General features: G+C 39.7%; 1 protein-coding gene across 2 annotated transcripts in view; it reads right to left on the minus strand.

The window, feature by feature from the left end:
- The window catches only part of Pdk3 (pyruvate dehydrogenase kinase 3), a 64,989-nt gene that overhangs the window by 35,614 nt on the left and 5,117 nt on the right, over positions 1 to 24,258 (minus strand). For both annotated transcript variants that reach the window (XM_051142381.1, XM_051142380.1), the window contains exons 2-3: positions 11,834 to 11,975; positions 6,860 to 6,931 (exon numbers count right to left, since the gene is read on the minus strand). In XM_051142381.1, the coding sequence (XP_050998338.1) occupies positions 6,860 to 6,931; positions 11,834 to 11,975 (214 nt within the window). The remainder of the gene's footprint in view (positions 1 to 6,859; positions 6,932 to 11,833; positions 11,976 to 24,258) is intronic.

Below are 24,258 nucleotides of genomic sequence, written 5' to 3' on the forward strand. Positions count from 1 at the left end.
TGTATGTAGAGGCTCATACATGTAGAGAATACAATGTAGAGGCTCAGTGGCTGGGAGCACTGGCTGCTCTTCCAGAAGATCCAGGTTCTATTCCCAGCACCTATGTGGTAGCTCAAAATTGTCTGTGGCTCTAGTTCCAATGGATCTGACACCCTCACACAGGCATACATGCAGGAAAAGGTAATGCACATGGAATAAAAATAATCATTAAAAATGTTTTTTTTTAAATGAATGTAACATTGTAAGTCAGTAAAGAAATCATTGAACTGACTAAGCCAGAGGGCCAACAATTTAAATCATACAGAAATGTAAGCCTTAATCCCCAAGTAAATGAAAAATATACGAGTTAAGACTAGGGAGCTGGCTAGGGGTGGGTAAAGTGATGAGGATCTGTACCCACATAAAAGCCAGGTATGGCAGCACATCTCTGTAATCCCAGAGACAGGGTAGCAGAGACAAGTGGGTCCCAGGGGACCACTGGCCAGCCAGTCTAGTTAAAATATCAAGTTCTCCGTTTAGAGAGAGAGCCTGTCTGAAAAAAAAATGAGGTGAGAATGATCAAGGAAAACATCTGATGTCAACCTCTGATCTCCACATGGAAATGTACAGACACATGTACACATAAACCATGCACAAAAATTAATTTATTTTTAAAAAGATAAAAATGCTCTGAGTGGAATCACAGAAATAATAGAAGAAAATCAGCCAAATTAAGTATATAACTTTAGGATAAAGAAGGCTGTTCTAAGCTTATTGCCAAGGGCAGAAACAGTACAAAAAAACAAAGAACATGACTGCAGAATTACGGAAGAATATGTTATGAATAAAATAAGAAACAAGAGTCCTTGTACTTAGTGAAAATGAACATCTTATTGGAAGACTAGAAGGATCTGCCATTAGTGGGAAAATCTAAGAAAAAGCAAGCATAATGCCAATCAATTTATCAGCACAAAAGCAAAGTAAAACATTCTTTATTATAATGGCAAATAATAACCAGTGGAGGCTGTGTGTGGGCACTAAATGGAACATTTTTTCTAAGGGCAATTTAACCAAATATATCTGAAGTCCAAAGAAGATAATTCCATTTCTAGGGTCAATGCTTGAGAAACAACTGGTCAAGATGAATAGCTGTTTTTTAAAACTGCTTTTCACAGATATACATGCATATATTGTACACAGAAAATGGGAGGCAGTGAAACAAAGAGAGAACAAATGCTGTTTTTAGAGCAGTGTTTCTGCCAGCAAGATGACTCAGTGAAGAAATGGACCTGCTGTGTAAGTGTACTGACCTAAGTTTGGATCCCTGAAGTTCATGCAAATGTAATACAAAGACCAACACCCAAATTTGCCCTCTGATCTCCACACACACACACACATTACACATGTATTCCCATACACAAATACCTATGAAATATATCATATACTCATACACATGAAAAAGTATCTTGACAAACCAGTCAAATTCAATACTAGTAGGTCAAATTGCATGACCTATCTATAGAAGAATTAATAATATAAGTATATGCTGGGCAGTGGTGGTGCGTACCTTTAATCCCAGAACTCAGGAGACAGAGGTAGGTGGGGATCTCTGTGAGTTCGAGGACAGCCTTTTCTACAAAGAGAGCCCAGGGCAGCCAGGGCTTGTCTCAAAAAAAAGACAATTTAAATATATGCGTGTGTGTGTTTGCTTGTGTAAGTATTGACAGCTACATACTACACAATAACATTTCAATGATAGACTTTGTAAACAACAGTGTCCCCAAAAGATTATGCTACTAAGTAAAGTTGTAGTCCTCATATGTTTGTATGAGGATAATCCACAGTGTTGACACAAACAAATTTTCCTCATGAAGCATTTCTCTAAGATATGTGTCATTGAGTGATATTGTTAAACTATTAATAATGGTCAAGAACTATATCATAAAGACTTATTTTTATAAAAATTGCTGGACAGTGGTAGCACACACTTTTAATCCCAGCACTTGGGAGGCAGAGGAAGGCTGATCTGTGTGAGTTTGAGGCCAGCCTGGTCTACAAAGTATATTACAGGACAGCCAAGACTACATAGAAAAACCCTGTCTTGAAAAACAAAAAATACCACTCCTGGGCATATATCCAAAAGATGTCCCACTATATAACAAAGACATTTGTGCAACTATGTTCACAGCAGCCTTATTCCTAATAGCCAGAACCTGGAAACAACGGAGATGTCCCTCAACTAAAGAATGGATAAAGAAACTGTGGTACATCTACACAATGGAATACTATTCAGCTATTAAAAACAAGGGAATCTTGAATTTTGCAGGCAAATTGATGGAATTAGAAATGATCATGCTAAATGAGATAACCCAGACCCCAAAAGACACGCATGGTATATACTCATCTATATGTGGATTTTAGCCCAACATAGACATCCTCGGAGAGTCTCTTCCCAATGGGGGATAGGGACAGTTACAGAGACTTGAAGCTGGATACTGGGTAAAGTGTAGGGTGGCCCTGCCAGGCCACAGAGGAAGAGGTCCTATGTAGTACAGAGGACACTAGATAACCTAAAGTCAGATGTTAGAGAAGGAGGGCTCCCCTTTCTAAGGACTAGGGGAGGGAGGGAAAGGGGATGAGGGAGGGGATGGGATCGGGAGTTGATGAGGGCGTGGGATCAGGAGGGGATGAGGTGGAGTGGTACAATTGGGATGTAAAGAATTCAAACTGCAGAACAAGCAGGTAATTTATATTCCTAACCCCACTACATGGGAATAGCTCTGAGACTGGCAGAGATATGAATGTAAAGGGATAGAGAGGCCTCATGTTGACCACAGATTCTCTGTGACTTAGTATTAGAGGCCACTCTTAGTAAGGCATGAAGGAAGATTTACAGACACCTTATGTCGACTCATATAATGAGCAGAAAACCAGCCTTAATTGCTCTGTACATCCTGCACACCTCATACAATTATAATGTTAACAACTGTATAATGCTTGTGAGAAATCATGTTTTCAGAGCAAAAGAAGCAGACACTGATGCTGGATCAGACCTGTCAGGATTCATTCCTGTCAGCATGATGGACACTGACATCCTGCATCCTCCTAGCTCCATCCCCAGATGTTGCTGTTACCCATCAAATTCAGACAGCTTCCTGGACAACATTGTAGAAAACTTCTGATCCAATTTGGACCACCATTTCAATTTGATTCAGCCTGGAATCTCTCACCATTTAGAAACTGGACCATAAATGTAATCCCTGGCTTGCTTAACCATTTTCTCCAATCATTCTGGGCGCCTTCCAAGGTATTATTTGCCTCAAGTCAGCCTGAAGAAACCTTAAGAGAACGAAGCCCCATTCCCTCTAAGGGTGGGTCCTACTGGTTTCTGTTTTCTCTCTTGGTCTACAAATACTTCTCATTGGGAGGTGGTCATAAGTCATTATTGGTCTTATACAGAGAAAAAGCTAGGTGAAACTCAGGGATGTCTCTCTTTTCCTTTATCTTGCATGTAGGTAAGGAGATAGGAGCTGAAAAGAAAGAAAGGGAAACATAGGAACACAGAGGGAGGATAGAACAAAAGCTAGATGATTGAACCTCCTCCTTAGCTCCAGGCCTTAATTGTTAATCATAATGAAGATTATGTCTAAGTCATTGGTTGAATTTCATATAGAAATTTAGACCCAACAAGACAGGAAAGATGTTTACTTCAAGATGGACAAATACAAACAGCCAAAACCCTACGAATGTAACATTTATAGAACTCATGATTGTCACATGGTTCTCCCTGCTATATGTAGTTTGTTTTATACATGTATAATAAAATAAATGTATTTAAAAACAAAAAACTTTACACTCATAACTATGAATATTTAGGAGAAAATAAAGACAGAGGAAAATGTTAGCTGTGGTTGTCCTCTAGTAATGGAAATTTGGATAAGTTTCTTTTACTTATCTGAAATCTTCTTTTTCTCAATGAAATATTTATGTAACAAATATACATACAAAGATAGCAAAGATAAATAAACTCTGAAACTAGAAGTTCACAATTAGCTGGCCTTGGCGGCACACACTTTTAAACACAACACTCAGGAGGTATAGGCAGGCAGATCCCTGTGAGTGCAAAGCTAGACTGATCCACACATGAAATCCTGTCTCCAAAACAAAACAAAAAAGCCCAAGTTCACAATTATTCTCAACAAACTTTATAATGGGTAATTTTTTATAAGTACTTTCCAAGTATTTATAAATTAAGTATCTATAAAATGAAACAATTCATTATAGTGCGGAAACATCTTTACTTGAAAGGAACAGGCTTATTTTGATGGATTAATTCTCAGAATAGCTCCCTACCCTCCTGGGCTTTTCTATCTCCATCATGATGACCATGTGAGTGACAGAAATTATTCCCCAAGCTAGTGATCACACAGATGTTCTTGCTGAACAGAAAAGGCTGTTACCAGGACACTAGCTCGTCTTCTACCTCCCCCATCACTAAGAGCACGAGGCTCCTCAAAGCTTAGCTTTGCAACCTAGCTGCATAAAGCCTGCAAGAGCTACTGTCATCAAGACCTAGCACACACACTCCATTTACACAAATTGTCTGTGATGAAAAACTTTTTACAGAGACAGGACTCCAGAAAGACCATAGCAATTAATTATGTACTTCTCCAAATCTATAGCCTCACTGCAGAGCTAGAGGCAGTTTCATTTTGAGAATTTCAAAATGTCCCCAACTAAGGACTTAAGGAAACAAAGCTCTTGGAATCAATTCATTTAATGTCGATACACTAAATGACAGAAGTGGCTATATAAGGAAGCAATTGTATGTGTGGCTCTCACCCAATACTTGCACTTTTCATAACTTACAGATCCATTAGATAAAATACAACTAAACCCAAGCTCCTTTCTCCCAGCTGGAACCAGCATTTTTGGCCACAGCACAATGCAAACAACCAGTGTACTGAGGAAAAGGAACAATGACTCATAGGCCTATCTCTGTTCTGCAGTGTCACAACCTTGAGCACAGCTTTCCACACCTCTGACCTCTATTTCCTTGTTTGTAAATTCACATGTCTGGGTTAAAACTCTCTAAGACTGTTTGTATAGTATAGCATTTCCCTGGTTCTTTGCATGGAGCATGTCCATGTCAAGTGTCTGTCTCACCATTACATGGATTAAGTCTACACTTAAAAAAAACAAAGTTCTCAGCATTCATTGTGTATATCCCAAACAGGAAGAAATTGAGTGACACGGATACTTAATTTCTCTTGGAGGAAAACCTCCAAGAGGTTATGGTTTGCTAGAGAACAAAAATGGAAAACAGAAATACTTTCCAGTAACATGAGAATTCAGCAGTCTTTGTGCATAATGACAGCAGTAGAATTCAGATCATTATATATTTTAAAAAAAACACCACTCTTTCATGCTTATCCAAAACAAAATCATTACAACTTTCTGATGGTTGTAATATCCCATTGGAAAAACTTTTTTTTTTTTTTTTTTGGTTTTTTGACACAGGGTCTCTCTGTGTAGCCTTGGCTGTCCTGGACTTGCTTTGTAGACCAGGCTGGCCTCAAACTCACAGAGATCCACCTGTCTCTGCCTCCCAAGTGCTGGGATTAAAGGCATACACCACCACCGCCCGGCTTGGCAAATATTTTTAAGTCGATAGATTAGATAGATAATTCATGTATATATGGAGGCTACTGCATTCTTAAAGCTATCACTAGATGGAACATTCTCTACAACTGCTTATATTAAGCGGGTGTCCAATTCACCTTGACTATATTTATCAAGGATGTAGGCAATGGGCAGCTCAGGCTTCATGTGGGTCCTCTAGTAAGGGAGTGGGGACTGTCTCTGCCATGGACTCTGTTGCCTGCTTTTCTATCACGTCCCCCTGGCAGGGCTGCCTTGCCTGGCCACAGGGGAAGAGGATGAGCTAAGTCCTGATGCTACTTGATGTGCTGGGATAGGTGGGTAGGGGGGTGTTCACCTTTTCTGAGGAGTAAGGGAGGGGGAAAGGGGAGAAGGAGGAAGGATGGGACTGGGAGGTGAGGAGGGGGACTACGACCAGGATGTAAAGTGAGTGAGTAAATAAATAAATAAATAGAGAGAATTGGGTCATGAAGATAAATTCAAGTTTCATTGTTCTTTGTGAACTATGCTAAATTCTCAACTCAATGTTTTAAAAAAAATCCAACAATGTCATTAGTCACAAACAATTAAAACTTTTGTCTGAATTATAGTATTTTTGTGTTCTCAAATTTGTGTGTAGTATGTGTGGGTGTACGTGTGTTAGAATGAGAGTGTATGAATGTGTGCACACATACATGTGGAGGCCATGTTAGTTTCAGTTGTCTTCTTTACTCACTCTCTACCTTATTTGTCAAAACAGGGTCTCTCATTTGAACCTAGAGCTCAGTTATTCAGGTAGCGTGGCTAGTCAGATTCCCTGGGATCCCCAGTTTGAGTCTCAAGCACTGGGATTACAGGCAAAATGTCATACCTGCCCGGTATTCACTTGACTACTGCAGCTGATCCAAAGGCAGGCCCTCACACTTGTGCAGAAAGCACTTTAACAACTGAGCCATCTCTCCAACCCTGAATACAATTCTTTAGTCCTTTTGTTTGTTTGTTTTGTTTTTGTTTTTTGAGACAGGGTTTCTCTGTGTAGCCTTGGCTGTCCTGGACTCACTTTGTAGACCAGGCTGGCCTCAAACTCACAGCGATCTACCTGCCTCTGCCTCCCAAGTGCTGGGATTAAAGGCGTGCGCCACCATGCCTGGCCTTAATTCTTGAGTCTTATGAATTCCAGTTACTGAAATGTTCTTCTGCCTAGCTATTTTTGCTTTCAGGTCATTGGCATCATACTTACGTATCTAAAACCTGTGGGTCTTCTGGGCTCTTGTTTTCATATTCTAAAAGTTCAAGGAAGCTCTGCATGTACCTAAAAGAGAAGAGTCAGCACATTAGCTACCTGCCCAACAGCCTTCCCTCTTCACACTAGTACATCAAGCGTTCACTCAGGTTTTGCCTCACTCCACATATGTACCTCAAGTGCTTCGGGCTACTTTGATCCCTCAAAAGCATGAAGGTAGCCCCATCTTTCTCTGGGAGATCCATTTCCCCTTGTCAGTAATTGCCCATCAGTCAAGAATTGCTCATGAGTCCCGTAGTCCATAGTTAAGACTATGAACTGTGTGCATCCCTGAACACGGGTACTGTCTTAGGAATAGGCTTACTGCTTCAATTCAGGCTAAATGAAAGACACAGAAGACTTGCTGGAGATCCCTGGGAAAGACACTGACCTCTCTGCTTCTGTACAGTGTGTTATATGAATATGAAACCTGCAACTTCTACAGCTAGTCTGCCACCTGGAAAGAAGCTCACCAGATAACAAAGCCAACACTATCAAAACCATAGTTCTGCTACCTTTACATGTCTCTGATTCAAACTAGCAAAAAGAGCCCATCCTTCTAGATGTACCAGCCAGGCTCAGCTGTACTGTCTGCTACTACAAATGCATCCTAACAAATATTCCAAGTCTACAGTTGATTACTCAAAAAGGACACAGATTTTTTTTTTGAGACAGGGTCTTACTAGATAGCCTAGAACTCAATAGGTGGACCACGGTGACCTTAATTAAACTCAGAGAAATATACCTGCTACTGACTCCTAAATTCAGGGATTAAAGATATGCAACACCATACCTGGCAAAAAGCATAAAATTTTAAGAAGCACCGTGGTTTGAGCCTGAAGCATACACCAAGAATACAAGAAGGCTCCTTCTCAGAGCCCATCAATATGTACTAGAGAAATACATGTCATAAAAATATTCTAATTTGATCGTGACAGTTCTCAATGAGGGCCAATACAAGAAAAACTGTGTACATTATAATTCGTGAGTCATAATAACATGTGCCACACATGAGCAAAGTTAGGCAGGCTTCTAGCCCTTTCCAAAAGGGATAATCCTTTAAAGAGAAGTTATAAATGGAGATGAATCTAAGATTACTAAGATTCATAGCATAAAAGGAAAGCAAAAAGACTAACAAGGTAGCTGAGAGAACAGTGGTAGAGTCTGTTTCATATGTAGCTCACATTTAAAAGCAAATGACAGTAACACACAAATATATGATCCTAAGCTAGATTCTTAAATCAAGACAGAATTTTAAAAAACAGAAGCATTACTAAGACAATTAGTAAAATAACAGCAAGAACTACCTGTTAGGAAATATTACTATATTAATGGTAAACTTCTAAACATGACAATTATATCATGTTTTTCTAAGAGTTATCTCCAGAGATCTGAGTTAAAGTACTTGGGGGTAAGGTGCATAATGTCAACCTCAATCAAAATGTTGCAGGAAACCCGTGTCTCAAACACTCCCCTCCCCCAAAAAAAGAAAGGAAGGAAGGAGAGGAAAAGGTCCAAGGCAAGGGGACTTTTAGTTTTTGTTTGTTTGTTTTGGTTTGGTTTTGTTTTTTTGAGACAGGGTTTCTTTGTTTAGCCTTGGCTGTCCTGAACTCACTTTGTAGACCAGGCTGGCCTTGAACTCACAGCGATTCACCTGCCTGTGCCTCCCAAGTGCTGGGATTACAGGGGTGCGCCACCACGCCCAACTAGGCTGACTTTTTTTCCCCCAAAATTTATTTATTATCTATACAGTACTCTGCCTGCAGGCCAGAAGAGGGCGCCAGATCTCACTATCGATGGTTGTGACCCACCTTGTAGTTGCTGGGAATGAACTCAGGACCTTTGGAAGAGCAGTCAGTACTCTTAACCTCTGAGCTATCTCTCCAGGCCCAGCAAGGGGACTTTTAAAGAAAAGATGATCCACATCAGATATTTGAAATCAAGAGCTGTTGGTTGTAATGATTAAAACAAGGGTGGAAGGGTAGAATGTATTGGAGGTGAAAAGTTGCTGGCCACTGTATGAACTGTAGATTCAGGATCCTGTACTAGTCGCTAACAAGCAACCATGCAGAAGAAATCTTTCTAAGTAACTCCCTAGCTCTAGCAATTCCATTTTGACCCTGACGACTTTTACATTTCTTTCTTTTGCTAGTCTTACTAGGAAATTGTCTTTTCAAAATAGAATGTGTAAGAATAAAAAGAAAGGGCATGCATAGTCTGAAGTAGACATGGACGATGAAGAGGATAACAAGAAAGGTTTAACACAGTAATCTGAGACCATACTTCACTTTGCCAATATATGTGTATGATACAAAAATAAATTTATAATTTACTCGTGGTTCCTAGGAACTCCTAAACCTTCAAACTTCCAGAATGAAAGGAGTATCTTTTGTTACTCCCAAGAAGCATCTATGGCTCACATTTGAGTTATTCTTATGAGGTTCCTTAGGGTGTGGGGCCTCTAGACAGTTGTCAACATGAACTTGATCAAAACAATGAGCAAGTGACTGGAGAGCTGGAACTTTTAGTCTACTCCCCAACCTCTGTGGAGGCATGAGGTCTGGATATGAAGCTCTATAAAAAACTCCTAAATTAGGAGATTCCAAAAGCTTTGTGTTGAAAACCTGGAGGCACCAACAGACCACACTCAAAGAAGGCATAGATACTACAAAGCCACGCCAACACCTTGTCTGATATATTTCTTCCATTTTGCTGTTTCTGGGTTGTATCTTTTCCAATCCACCTATAAATACAAACAAAGTGCCTTCCTAAGCTCTGTGATCCATTTTAACAAGTTTTCAAACTTCAGAAGTGGGTCATGAAAACTCAATGCTCAAGCCAGTCAAAGGCATGGCAATCCAGGACTTGCAGTTGGCATCTGATGCATGGTCAGTCTTTAGGGACTGAGCCCTTAAATTGTGGGAGGGTCTGTGCTGACTTGAGATACTTAGTATCAGGACTAAAGAGAATTGCTGAACACTCAGCTGGTGTCTGGAGAATCAGAGAAGTGGTTAATGTTGGAAAACATTTCCGAGGCAGCAAAGCACTTTGATGTTCCTGAAGTAACTGCTACCTAAGTGATGAAAACTGGTTAATTGCTACCAACTACTGGATCAAAGGACATGACTTTGCCTACCTAGAGTCCTCAACATAGTGGTCCCTGACAGTGACTTATACTTTCTACAGCAAACTTTCCAACCATAGCTTTAAGCAATAAAGAAGTCTCATGCAAGCAAGTATTTGTTGCTCCATTTTAAAACAAGCTATAAATTCAGAGCAGAATGCAACTAGAATATCAAATCTGTAGTCATTGTTTCTCTGACCTTTCCTGCAACCCGAGGACTCTGCCCCTCATAGGAGCTTCTTGCTGATTTTCTGGAAAGGGGATTAGACAACAAACCTCTAACACCATCTAAAATTGTGGGTAGTAGAAGAAGTCCTGAGTGAATGTGTAAGTGTCAGATGAAATCCTGAGTAAATGCATGTTGTTGACATGAGCATGGCTTTTCAGGGATACCAATGCCTTAGACTCATGGGAATTGTCCATGTGTGGATGTTCACAGCATATACAGAAAATGCCCACTCAAGTTTCCTCCTAGCAGATATTTACAGACTCAGACTGTTTGCCTACAGAGACCCCACTACCCACAACAGCTAAACTTGCGTCCTCGTTGAGCTGTAAAGCGTAAGTCAGCCTCCTTAACTCAGGGACTTGGTGCAACTCCGTCAGAATGCCTGGCTCACACAACTCCAGCTTTCCTGTATGTGCATCTGTCATTTCTTCATTCGCAGTCATCTGAGTTAGGGCAATCCCTAGGTTATGCCAGGTCATAGCATAAAATAGTGCTTTTCAGAAGAACTTACATTATTCGTGAGGAATAGCTATCGAATGTCCATTCTCTATCAGAAGAAAGGTCACCACAAACTGAATTTGGGCTAGTTTTCTAGCTCATGTTGATTTTTATGATGGTTCTCTGCACCAGTCAACTCCACTCATCCATCAAGGAAGACTACAAGACCACAGCCAGCATTTTCTGCCTTTTTTGTTCTCAACACTCTTCCTGATTAGCAATATGTTTGCCTCCAGGTTTCTCCAGACACTTCCACCATGCTTTTATAGCAGAGTACACCAAACATACAAATCTCTGTCTAAAAACATACCGCCTTTTCTTATAGCCTCCCACTCATCGATCTCGCCTAGGAGGGAGCAGTTGTCACAAACACCACTCCCTCATGTTAAATCCATGTTTTACAATCAGAGCTATAGCTGGTTTAACAGCAGATGCAGCACAACATGGAGCTGATATTTTTCCATGTGAGGCTCCCCTGTAAATGACTCGTCCTAAAATGTATTTCCTTCATGGAAGATCTTTAAAAGATCTCGAAAAGAGACAAGGCTGAGAGTTACTGAAAGGAGAAAACATCTCCCTATCCAAATCTGGACAAATTTGCAGAGTTTGCTTAGCCCTCTATTTGTCAAAGCCCTGCTTCATTCCCCAGTAACTGGACATGCTGGTACACGCATGTGCTCCCAGCAGGCAGGAGGCAAGAGGATCAGAAATGCAAAGGTCACCGAGGCTACAGATGGAATTCCTGGATAGTCTGGGATACAAGAGACACTGCCTCAATTTTTTTCAATGAAAGTGGTTCCACTGATTCCTGGTCACTGCACTGCCATTCTTTTTATTCTCTAATTGTTTTCAATGAGGAACCACGTCTATAACAAGGAAAAAAAAAGTTAAAGTGTCTTAAGCTTTAAGATATTTTCATTAAAGTTCTAAAATGAATAGTAAAAAGCAAAGCTCGTAAATGCAAGGAAAGCCTAGCTATCCCAAATGACTTATTTCCAGACAATATGTGCACTTGTGTGAAAAAATGGTACCAGTGCCAAAATGTCCCAAAAATTGTGGGGTGATCACAACATTTACTTACCAACTCTGAACTAATCCCACAGAAGGGCGACTCAACAAGTTATCTGGCAGAAGATTAACTTCTCTCATTGTGTTAGCCAGTCGCACAGGAAGCTCTTTGCGCAGAAACATATATGAAGTTTTTTCACATGCATTATCTCTTCCTATTAAGAGATGAAAAATTCCAAAAATTAACATCCAGAGACAAAAAGTGCTTGCCATGTTAATAGAATTACTACTGGTCAGAAAAAGAAAAATTAAGTAATATAACAATGTCTAGCTAAATTTTTATTCTCTGAAATAGCAAGTTTAAGAAAACCCCTTAATTAGAAGAGAAAAAGAACATTTATTTCAAGAGGCAACTTTGAAATCAGTGTTTTTCTTAACACAAATATGTAACTAGTGTTACCGGCCACAATATAAAAGTGACCTGGGATATAATTTGACTTTGCTTTCAAATAAACACTGTAGGGAAATTGCCATGTGCAGAAATAGCACAGCATATAAATTCACTATTGTTCATAGGGGTTTTCTGGCCAGCAACATACTCCATTCACTCTGTAAATAGTCCTGTTCTTTAAGAGTTTTCTTCCAATGTAAAAAAACACATTGCTCAGCCATCCTGGAAGCAGAAGCTCTGTGATTTCAAACAAGGGGCTCTAAGCCATAAGACTAGTATGTCTCTGAAAAACAGCCTAGAATGTACTCCCAGGTGAATGACCCACTATGAAAAGGCCAAGAAGGAAAACTAGCATACAGAATCTATCAGTGAGGTAAGTCAGGCGCAGCAATCAAGTAGCATGTGAACTCTCATGAGGAATAGCAGAAATTGAGGCTACAATAATGGCTCCTAGACGTTGGGGATAGTGGGGATGGGGTGAGATTTTATCAATAGCTTCTAAGATGAAGTTAGAAGAAGTAACTTCTGGCAAAATGCTGCACAATGTGGCTAACAACTATGTACCATGTATTTCAAAAAACTAGAAGTATTTTGAAAGTTTGACATGCAGAAAGGATCAATGTTTAAGGAGAAAACTATCTTTAACCTGATGTTAACACTATACAAATTATATCATGTACTGAACATTATATGCAACTCAGTTAATATGAGTCATGCAAACAGATTAGATTACCACATATCACATTTTTTAAAAGTAAAAGACAACACACAGTCAGAGAATCTTCTGGAGATGGTTGTGTGCATTCACATAAATGGGGCAGGAAGAGAGAAAAAGCATCTGGTCACCTAAAAGAGTAAGTCTGATTCCTTTTCCTGGCTATTTGGAGGCCAGAGCAGTTCTGTAAACCTGTTACAAACTTATGGCCAGGGGCTAGATGGGAAATAAAGGAGAAAAACACCCTCTGGCCCAAAGTTGGCCATCATGGGATTGTGAAACATTTGCTAAGGCTTACCTTACCACGCCTCTGAATTTGAGCTGCCCTAATCTGTAAGGCAGGGGCCAAACTTTGTAAAGACAGCATGTGTGCCAATGCAACCCTGGTCCTCCTCCACTCTTTGATACTCAGGGGTCTATTCTAGGTATCTAAACATTGCAGTTTTCAGCATGAGTCTAGTAGATCTAGTAAGTAAGACTCTCCCCAAGCACTGATCCCTCTTAGTACTTTTCTTTCCACTAGTCCTTTCCCCACCCATGCATACATACACTGTTCCTGAACTGTAAGTCTCCAACTTGTCCATGGTGAATTGAGAGCTGAGCCCAATCTCTCTCCTCTACTATAAAATCTCACTGCAATGGTCGCACTTGAATAAAGTTCCCCCACCATCCATCTTAGTTACTTTTCTATTGCTGTGATAAAAAAAAAGTCATGACCAAGGCAACTTATAAAAGAAAACATTTAATTTGGGGCTTATGGTTTAAAAGAGTTAGAGTATGTAAACATAACAGCAGTGAGCATGGTGACAGGCAGGCAGGCAAGCATGGCAGGCAGGCAGGCATGGCAGGCAGGCAGGCAGGCAGGCAGGCAAGCAGGCAGGCAGGCATGGCACTGGAGCAGTAGCTAAGAGCTCTCATCTTGATCCACAAACCCAAGGCAAAATGAGAGCCCCTGGGAATAGCATGGACTTTTAAAACTTTAAAGCCACCCCTAGTGACACACTACTTCCATCAGGACCATTCTCATTCAAATCACCACACCACCCTTAACAAAGACTATTAATACTTTCTTAACAGGGAGAAGACTATTCTGGAATGGGGAAGAAATAAAACACCCCTGTACTGATGAGCTAAAATTGGAAGTATCAGTATGAAGTAAAAACATCAAAAACCCGAGGGGCTTTTTTCGGGGGGGGGTCTAGTAAAAGTTTACATGCTTAAATTATCCAGTCTATAGCTGGTTAGGAACAAAAGTTAGAAACACAAGGGTAGGATGAAGGCTGTGACCAGCAAAAGCTAGTGAGAAGGCCCATGTCTCTCCTCTGAAACCCATGGGACTAGATGGTTCCAGAATTGAAAGCTATACCAGGTTTTAAACAGTAATGAGTATATGCCATGCTTATGTGCTATAGAATACTATACAGATACAATATAGCTACCGTGAAATATATGGACATTTATAGTAAGTAGTATATAGTCCATTCTTTTAAGTCAGCTCAAATCAGATTCTGCCAAAGAATAAGTGTGGCGCCAAAACTTAAAATTCTATTTTCAGAACTTTTGAACCTCATGATTCAGACAAAAGTATACTACCCTACCGAATAACAATAACAAGATCTTGTAGGCTTCTTAGCTAGACTTGGGTCTGGATCTTAAGCACTCACAGACTTCTTCACCCTCCTATAGCTCATTTTAACCACCCATAAAATAAAAGCACGCTCTTCATGGAGGTTTAGTGAAGGCTAGTGTTCAACAATGAACACTGATGCATTCCTTACTCTTAGAAGTAGATGTCATCAAATAGCATCCACTAATGCCTGGTGATGATCAAGCAGAACAGTTTAAAGCCATGAGCTGCAACATCAAATGTCTGCTACAGGCACCATCAGTCCTCAGAGCATGACTCTATTCCAGACTGGTGTGGGCCTCATTCGGCTCATCTGACAGCTCTACATCACTTTAAGAACTCTACATCACTTCTAAAAATGGAAGTGTGTTCAGTGTTCCCACCACTCACTATTTTAAAAGTCCTAGATGATACAGCAGTCAACTCTGTACTGTCTAGAAAACTTGCCTTTTAGGTATGATGTAAGAGAGCTAGTTTCAGAAAGTATTTGACTCTGGTGGAATTGGATTATCAGACTGCTACAAACCCACAGAGGGAAGTCTTGTCTTGATATCCCCCATAGCATCTATCATAGTTTCTCAATGACTTTTTGGAAGATGTGACCATGCTTTCAGAGGTTTTTATTTTTAAGGCAAAATAGCTATTAGAAAAAATTCCACGTTTTCCCTCCTACATTCTAATTTAGCCCCAAGAACAAATTCTTTGTACTTAGCTACCTTAATTATACATCAGCTTAAACAGGAGCATAAGTCTTTTTAGTTAATTAGTCAACCTAAAAATAAGTGTCTGATTTTTACAACTTTTCTGTGGCTTTCCTCATATATTAAAGGTATTTTATCCTAGATGTTGAATACTTAGCTTAAATCAAGGGGTACTAGCAACCATTTTTATAATAAATGCACTAAACCCTTGGTTTCTAATAAATGTCCTCTCAAAGATTGTTTTTACAGGTCTTTTCCAGCTATACTTCCGAATTATTTGACTCCATTCTTTGCTCCCCACTTATTTGGCTTCTGTACATTTCCTAACTCTTATTTTCTATTTTTAGTCTCCATTTCTCTATATGCTTCCTCTTATTTAATTTTTCCTAGTATCCATTTAGAAGATGACAAAGAGGAAACAGTGAGGAGGCTTGGAAAATTCTGACTTAGCAAATGGAAATCAGTCACCAGTTTGAAATATATTCCCAGAGTTGTTCTCCTCGGTGGCATGATCCTTTAACTCTTTTGGTTGTTTGGTTTCAGTGCTGGATAGTTAAGGCTAGGGTTCTGCATGTACTACTCAGCCTCTTTGGTTTTTATACTCTGTCCTTTCACTGGAAAGTTGGAGACAGCTATTTATGTGCAAAGAGCCCTATGGTTTGCCTTGTCTAGGACAGCTCTATATAGCTTTAATATTCACCAAAGCATAAGAATAATAGGCACACACACAAAAATTTGGAGCGTCTTCCACAAGGAGGTAACGAGAGGTGTTTGTCTAGCCACCCAAGAGCACAAGTTCCCAGACAAGATTGTTCCCTAGTAGCTGGTGCCTTTAACCAAGAGGAAAAAAAAAACCTTACTGTTCGGTGAAATGGCCTGATGAGTGTTTCTAATTCAAGGAGAATGCTGAGGATATCTTCCATGATCTGTCTCACTGTGAAAAGTCAGTGGCCCCTAAAACAGTTGCCTGTGTGGGTTTCTGAAGGCTATCTTTGTCTCCTTCTTTCAGCTTTAATACTGTATGGGTTGGTTAAAGAATAGCAGTAGTAAGTTAAGAAGGAAAATGATAAAAGGAAAAAGTACTAACGGGGCCTGAAAAACCAAAAGAATGATCCTGCTCACCCAGATATTATCTCTTTTGATAACACTATCAAGTAAATGTTGGTGTTTGGAATGCATTTTATCCATTAACTGTGTTCAGTTGGGAAATTTTAACAGGACATAATTTCGGGTAGCTCTTTGACTTGTTTTTTTCTCAGAACATGGTGGCACACAATTGCAATGCAAACACTAGAGAAGCAGGGGCCTCACTGGTGAGCAAAAACAAAATGGATGGCATCTGAGTAACACCACTCCAAAGCTGTCTTCTGGCCTCTGCACCCATGGACACACATGCACACACAAACACAGAACTACCAGATAACCCAGGAATCCCACTTCTAAATAATAAATACAGTGACAATAAGGCACCATGGTGCATCTGAGAGTAGGACAAGGCATGGATGTACACAGAACTTCTACCAGACAGCTGTCATCAGCTAGATTCTAGTTATTCTCAATCTTCCTGATGCTGTGACCTTTTAACACAGTCCCTCATGTTGTGGTGACCCCCAACCATAAAACTGTTTCATTACTACTTCATAACTGTGGATCTTACCTCCCCAAGCACATTATAATCACCGTTTAACTCAAAACTACCAAAACTACCAGCACCTAGACACTAAGAGGCTGAATTAAGTGGCGTAGGTGGGGAAACATTATCAATTTATAGGCATCCCAATTCGATTCTCCTGAGCAGCTGTGCCTGAGAACCATGAACCATAGACATCCATCTAATCATATACAACTAAATGAAAAAAAGCAAATCAAGGAATCCCTCAGGCTCACATGGACACCATTAAGCATTCAAAATTATTTAGCCACCTACATAGTTTAGTCTTTATTCTCATGTTAAAGCTATTTTCAGCCTTGTAGAAAACTGACCACAGCTACATGCCTCTTTTTTCTCCCCCTTTCTTTTTTAGAGGATCTCAAACGGAGTCATCAGAACAAATTCACTAAGGAAATGAGATGTACTTTACAACATGGTAATGTTTGACAAGTGATGATTATGCACCTTTTGAAGTTTTCCCACACTTTCACTCCTGCCCAATCCAGCATGTTCATTCGCACCTATAAAGTGGTAGGATGACTAAGTGAACAGAAACTCACCTGCTCCGAATTTCAGTTTCCTAATTTGTAAAGTGGGTACAGCTGTTGAGAATCAAGTGGTACACATTTTATACCAAGTTTGGGTAAGTAGTCTATAAATACTAGTGGAATCTACTCAATCTTTTCTAAGTGCTATATAAAGTCTAATTTAATTTCCTAGTGAAATAGTTTTCAGTGAAGCCAAGCTCAGATTAAAACAGAAAGAAGACTGAGTACAGTGGCCAGAGACATCTACAATGTACAAGACATCACAATGTGTAAACAGCACTACCCAAAGACGGGTAACGTCCAGGAAGGACACTTTCTAGAGAATTAGGGATCCAGTATGAAGCAAAGCAGGCTTCTTCAGAAGGGGTTACTCCAAAAAAGTGTCTCCTTCAGCACGTTATGTGACAAGCATAGTAACAGTAACAGAAAACTGACCACTTCGCTTTCTATTTAACTGGCAGAATCAGGAAAAAAAAAATTAACTCAACCTGTATAAAATCAAAGGTGGGTATCAAGAAATATCTGCTACCTAATTTAAGAAAACATATCCAGGAAAGCTCAGAAGGATGCCTGAGGGCGTGGCGGCACACTTACACAGAGCTTTTTGTGCATGCTCTTGTCTATCAAAACAGAAGTTATTGCAGAAAGCCAGGTATGCCACAAATGTCAAAAGGCCCTATTGTTTTCTGACTAGCACCACATGGGACAGTATTAAACTTCATGGTGTGGAAAACATAGAAGAGCTGATCATTTATTCCAAACAGTGAGACTACTGTATACTGACCTCCAAATGAGAATAAGAAACAAGACGTCACAGGTGCAAAGCAAAGGTTACGGCAGAATCCCAGATCAAGTCTAAAAATGAAATGAAATCCTAGCTGCAAGAATGACCCTAAGGAAATAAAGTATAACTGGTTTAGAACCCAAAGTGTTCAATTAGGGTGAGCATACCAACATTGATCTGTGTAACATAACTGCTCACTACAATTTTATGTCATTCATTATAACAGAAGGCACCCTCTTAGAAGATGAACCAATGATCAGGAGCAGGGTTCTCATTAAGAGATATGGTAGCACACACCTTTAATCCCAGCACTTAGGAGGCAGAGGCAGGCAGATCTCTATGAGTTCAAGGCCAACCTGGTCTGCAAAGTGAGTTTGAGGACAGCCAGGGCTACACAGAGAAACCCTATTGGCAGGGGACACGCAAACAAACAAACAAAAGGGAGATACGAAGGATACCTAATGTGCGCCGTGGCCAAACTCAGTTCTGCTGGGGAAAATATATATATTATGGGAAATTAGCCCTCCCTGCCCTATACACATACAAAAAGACACTTCAATTCTAGTTTCAATGCCAATTTACATGAAAAAAAAGAACAGCCTAAGAACAGCAGGTGGCCCACCCATAGTCCCTGGGGCACAGTTTTGATACTGTGCTAGTGAAAATGTTCCTCATTGACTACCAACACAAAAACATACAGGGAGTTTATGCAAATGATGGAAAATCCAGGTTCTGGTTACTAAATGTTCATGCAGAACAAAAGTGTTGGTAATGTACCTAATCAGGCAAAACAAAACAAACAAACAACAACAACAAAAACAGAAAAAAAAAACTTGTAGTTCCTACATTAGGTACTACAATTAAAACCACAAAATCTCATTTTGGCAACCCTGCACAGAAACACGTACATTTAAATTTACTGACAGTTTTGTAAATTGAACCTATAAAATCTTTCAAAGCCATTCATATGGAAATCCTATTCAGAAACAAGACATTCCATAAGTAAACTATCAGATTATTTGGAAAACTCTGAGCCACCCAATAAGTCACATTCCAGGTAAGCTGGGCTAAATGCTAGTAGGGTGCAGACAAACAGCTTTGTCACTTAATACACCTTAAGAGCAACACTGCTCACTCTTTCAAGAGGGAGCTGAAACTGCCTTAGACTGGTGGGGGGGTGGGGGATGGGGAATGGGGGAATAGGGGGGTGGAGGAGTGAGGGGGTGGGGGTGGAGAACAACACTAGACAATAAACACTTTGGGCTTTGTGAACCATACATACAGTCTCTGGCAACAACTAAACTCTGCTGTTGTGGAGGAAACCAAAGATACAGTCTGTATGTAACGAATGACATTTCTATACTCCAGTAAAGCTTTATTAAGAAAAACAGGGGCCATAGAGATGGCTCAGTGGTTAAAAGCACTGATTGCTCTTCCAGAGGTCCTGAGCTCAATTCCCAGAAACCACATGGTGCCCTTTTCTGTCGTGCAGGTGTACATGCAGGCAGAGCATTCACATACATAATAATAAATCTTAAAAAAAAAGAAAAACGGGGGGGGGTGAGGTGTCAAAACTCACAGATAACAAAGAATGATTTCTAGTGTAAACAATGAACTTTTGGTGATGATGATGGTTTATTAGTTCTAACAATGGTTACTGGCAACTCCAGGTCCCACACTGGTACAGGATGTTGAAGGCAGTGGAGGCTGTGTGTCTGGGAGGTACTTGCACTTGCAGAATTTTGCTATGAATCTAAAGATACTCTTAAATATCTACTAGTTTAAAAAAACAATGAGGGAAAAAGACAGGCTCTGATCAGAGACAATCTTAGACAAGGATATTCCAAAAAGAGAGAGATTTACCCAACCCAAGAGACAGAATTATCACTGAAGTAAAACAATTTAATGCACATACAATATAAAAATGAAAGTGGTAATATTTTTTAATTGCATCTAGCAACAAAGCTAAGGTTTCCCAAATCTTGCCAACAGTCTGATCAATTTCCCAAAAGCTTAATAGGAGGAAACGAGCCAGACACCAACAAGGTCAGTAAGTGAAGCGATGTCCTCTTCAAAGAACTCTTATTCACTGCTAGTGGGAGTTTGAAGGAAAGCAACCACTATGATAATCAATATGGAAGTGCCTCAAAATGTGAAAGTAGATGAATATATAACCTAGCTAGTCCACTCCTGGGGATAGCCAAAGAAGCCGAAGTCCATAGAAATACCTGCACACACAAGTTCATTGCTGCATTGTTAACAACAACAACAAGAACGGAAACAGCCATCAACAAATTAAAGGATAAATGTATGCAAGCACAAATGAATTTTAATCAGCCATAAAAAATGAGATCATGATATTTGTAAGAAATGGATGGAACTAAAAATTATGTTAAGAAAAAACCTACATATTTTCTTTGTATGCAAATGCCAGGGGTGTGTGTTTGTGTGCGCGTGCGCATGTGCATATGTGTGCACACACGTTAGTCATGAAACTAGAAGGATATCTTAATGGAAGGGAAAGAAAAATGGTTAATAGAACACATGTGACAAGAAAGCAGATGGGAAGGGGAGGTAGGCTAGCAGGGGGAGGGCAGTGGGAAGAGGAAGATCAACACAAGAGGATTTACATGAAAATGCTACAATGAAATTTAACTTCTATGATATAAAAAAAGCTAATAAAGCACATGAAGGACACGCAAGTGCTATAAAAGGAACAAAGCCAGAACTCCTTCTTTAGATGCCTCAAGATACCCCAGAGTCTAATAAACGAGGTTCCATGGAAACCCAGCCTGATCAGATCATAAAGGCCTACAAGCCAGTTCTTTATAAACCCTGACCAGGATGCAAGAAGCTAAACACCATATCCAGATCCTAACCTAAATTGTTCTCTCCCCTTTTAATTCTAAAACAGGTTGGTCTACTTCTTGGCAATCCCTACTTATAGAAAAGATCTGTTGTGCACATGTAAAGGAGCAGAACAAACATGCTCAGAAAGAAGGATGAGACTGTCTCCCCCATTTTTAACAGTCTTTGAATAAGCCCTTTTAGCTTCTCCAGGAATGAAATCACCATTCTGTTTACTGGGAATCAAGCGTCGACGAACAAGATGACTTCAAACCTTGAGATTTTGCAGAGCGCAGGCATTTGGCACTGAAGTCGGTGTCTCAGTGGGTAACAGTCTTAAAATAGTTTCAAAAGCAAAACTAAAGACAGCAGGGCCCTTAAACTTCAAGAATAGCAAAAACAGTGGAACTGGCTGCTGCTGCCGTCTAACAGCTAACACCTGTAGGATTCACAAAGCTGGAATGTTTAGGGTAGGACTCAAGCATGGAGTTCTGTAAAAAGAGAGGAGGTTTGTATAGCAGTCTGCTTCCTGGTGGTTTTATTTGGGAGATGCTGTATTTTTATGGAAGTTTAAACATCTGTAACTGACTAAAGTGATGTAATGTCCATGTCATTTATGGAGTTCCCACTCTTGCTGTGCAGAGAAAACAGCTGAGGAGCTGAGAGGCTATAAAGTAGCAAGCACCCACACTTTGGGAAAGAGGAGTTAGGATGAAATAAAAAGAAAAAGGAACAAAAATATCTTTATTACAAGTGAATGAGAAATGAGTAAATGAGAACATAAGTCAGAATTGACTGTGCAGGGAGTGTGCAGGGAGGGACAATAGTGGCTAAAGAGAGGACCAGAAATAGGCAGAGTGAGGGTAAAATATGAAAAACAAGTACTAATAAAAATGTGAATTGATTCCTACCAACTCACTCTGCATTCAGAAGAATGTATCTTTAATTACTGCATGATAGTCCAAGATGGCCCTTTCTTAATCATCCTTAATCAGAAGAAGAAAGTCTTAAGACAAAATCATTAAGAGAATTATTGACTGAAAGAAACAATACTTCAGGGGCAGAACTGAGGGGTTGTACAAATGGTACAAGAACCACCATAATGTTAACAGCTATTCAAAGGCAATGCATTAGACCAAAACACAGAGATGTTAAGAAAGAAAGAAAGAAAGAAAGAAAGAAAGAAAGAAAGAAAGAAAGAAAGAAAGAAAGAAAGAAAGAAAACAGAGCAGGACATGTAAGAGCTTTATTGGAAATAAAATCAGTAAAATTTTCTTTTGTATATAAAATGTGGCATTACAGTGTTCCCACTAATAAATTACATACTATTTGAAGCCATACTGTCCAACAGAATATGAACTACACTATAATTTGAAAATTCTTAGCAATTGCATTAGCATAAAATAGATGAGATTTTTATATTTTGTATATCCTGACATATGTAAAATAATTTAATATAATCTATATAAAAGATGTATAGTATAGCTCAGTGGTAGAGCACTGGCCCACTAAACACTTTAAAGCTCTGGAGTCCACCCTCACTACCTCATAAGTTAAGAGCTTTTTTACTGGTTTTGTATTAATTCTCTGTTATCTATGTATCTTACGTGTACAACACATCATAATGTAGAAGCTGTATTTGATTCAATAAGGTTTATACTTGTTAAATTCTTATTTCCAGATTATTCTAAACATATTTGGGCATAACTGAGAAATGCGGAGATATGTCAGTCAGTAAAGTACTTGCCTCACAAACATGAGAACCTGAGTTCCATGCCCAGAATACACACAAAAATGTCAGGCAGCTGGTGGGGGTGGCAGCAGCACTTGCCTTTAATCCAGGCACTTGGGAGGCAGAGGCAGGCAAATCCAGAGGCACATTCCAGGGCTGTTACACAGAGAAACTGTGTCTCAAAAACAAAGTGAGGCATGGTGGCTTAGACTTCATGCTGGAGGGGCAGGGACAGATCACTGTGGCTCTCTAGCCTACTCAGTGAGCCCCCTGCAAGTGAGAGACTTTATCTCACAAAACAAAATATCTAGTTCCTAAGGAAGGAGAGCCAAACTTGTCCTTTGGCCGCCACATCACACACACACACACACACACACACACACACACACACACACACACACACACACACACACACACCCCTGAACACCTATGCATAACACAATTTTAAAATGAACTGAATCAAGTCTGCTTTAGATTTAAATTAAATCAATTCACTTTCTCAGCCACCCAGCCACATTTTAACTGCTCAAGAGGTCCATGAGGCTAGCAGGCAGTGACCATGACTGGGCAAAGGAAGGTCTAATCTAAATAAATAAAGTGGGGGCTGGATAACTTGTAAGTTAAGAGCAATTGTTCTTGCACAGGATCCATTTTCTATTTCCAGCACCCACACGGTGGCTCACAACCATCCTTCGCTCCAGTCTCAGGGGATCTGACTCCCTTGTCTGACCTCTGAGGGCACCAAGCACACACATGATGCACTTGCACGCAAGCAAAAATACTTACACACCTAAAAATAATAATATTCTTTTTTTTGTTTTTTTTTTTTTTGAGACAAGGTCTCTCTGTGTAGCCTTGGCTGTCCTGGACTCCCATTGTAGACCAGACTGGCCTCTAACTCACAGTGATCCACCTGCCGTTGCCTCCCAAGTGCTGAGATTAAAGGCGTGCACCACCACGCCTGACTCAAAAATATTCTTGAAAGTTATAGAACGGAAGAAAAATTAAGTCACTAAAAACAAAAAGGAAAAACTATAGATGCTTGCCATTATGTATGACAGATCAATTGGTTTATACCAATAAGTACATCCAGACTAAAACTACCATATAAAAGAAATCAATCATTAAAAAAAAAAAAAAAAAACCAACTTTACATTTAGAGAAATATTTAAAGCAAAGTAATTGAGAAAAACTGAAAATAAGAAAACAAACAAGAAGACAGGGAACTGGATCTCAACATCAAATAAGGCTGAATCCAGACCAAAAAGCATTAAACTAGTAATGCTAAAGGCTACAACTCACCAAGAGGATATGACAGATAAGTATCAAGGATCACATTAGCAACCATATGACAAAAAGTAGAGACATATGGAAAAATAGAATATTAAAAGACTAACTTCTCTCATGTTTGATCCACAACCAATCAAGTGGATCTTAACAAG

Source organism: Acomys russatus, chromosome X, assembly GCF_903995435.1.
Source record: "Acomys russatus chromosome X, mAcoRus1.1, whole genome shotgun sequence".
Lineage (NCBI taxonomy): Eukaryota > Metazoa > Chordata > Mammalia > Rodentia > Muridae > Acomys > Acomys russatus.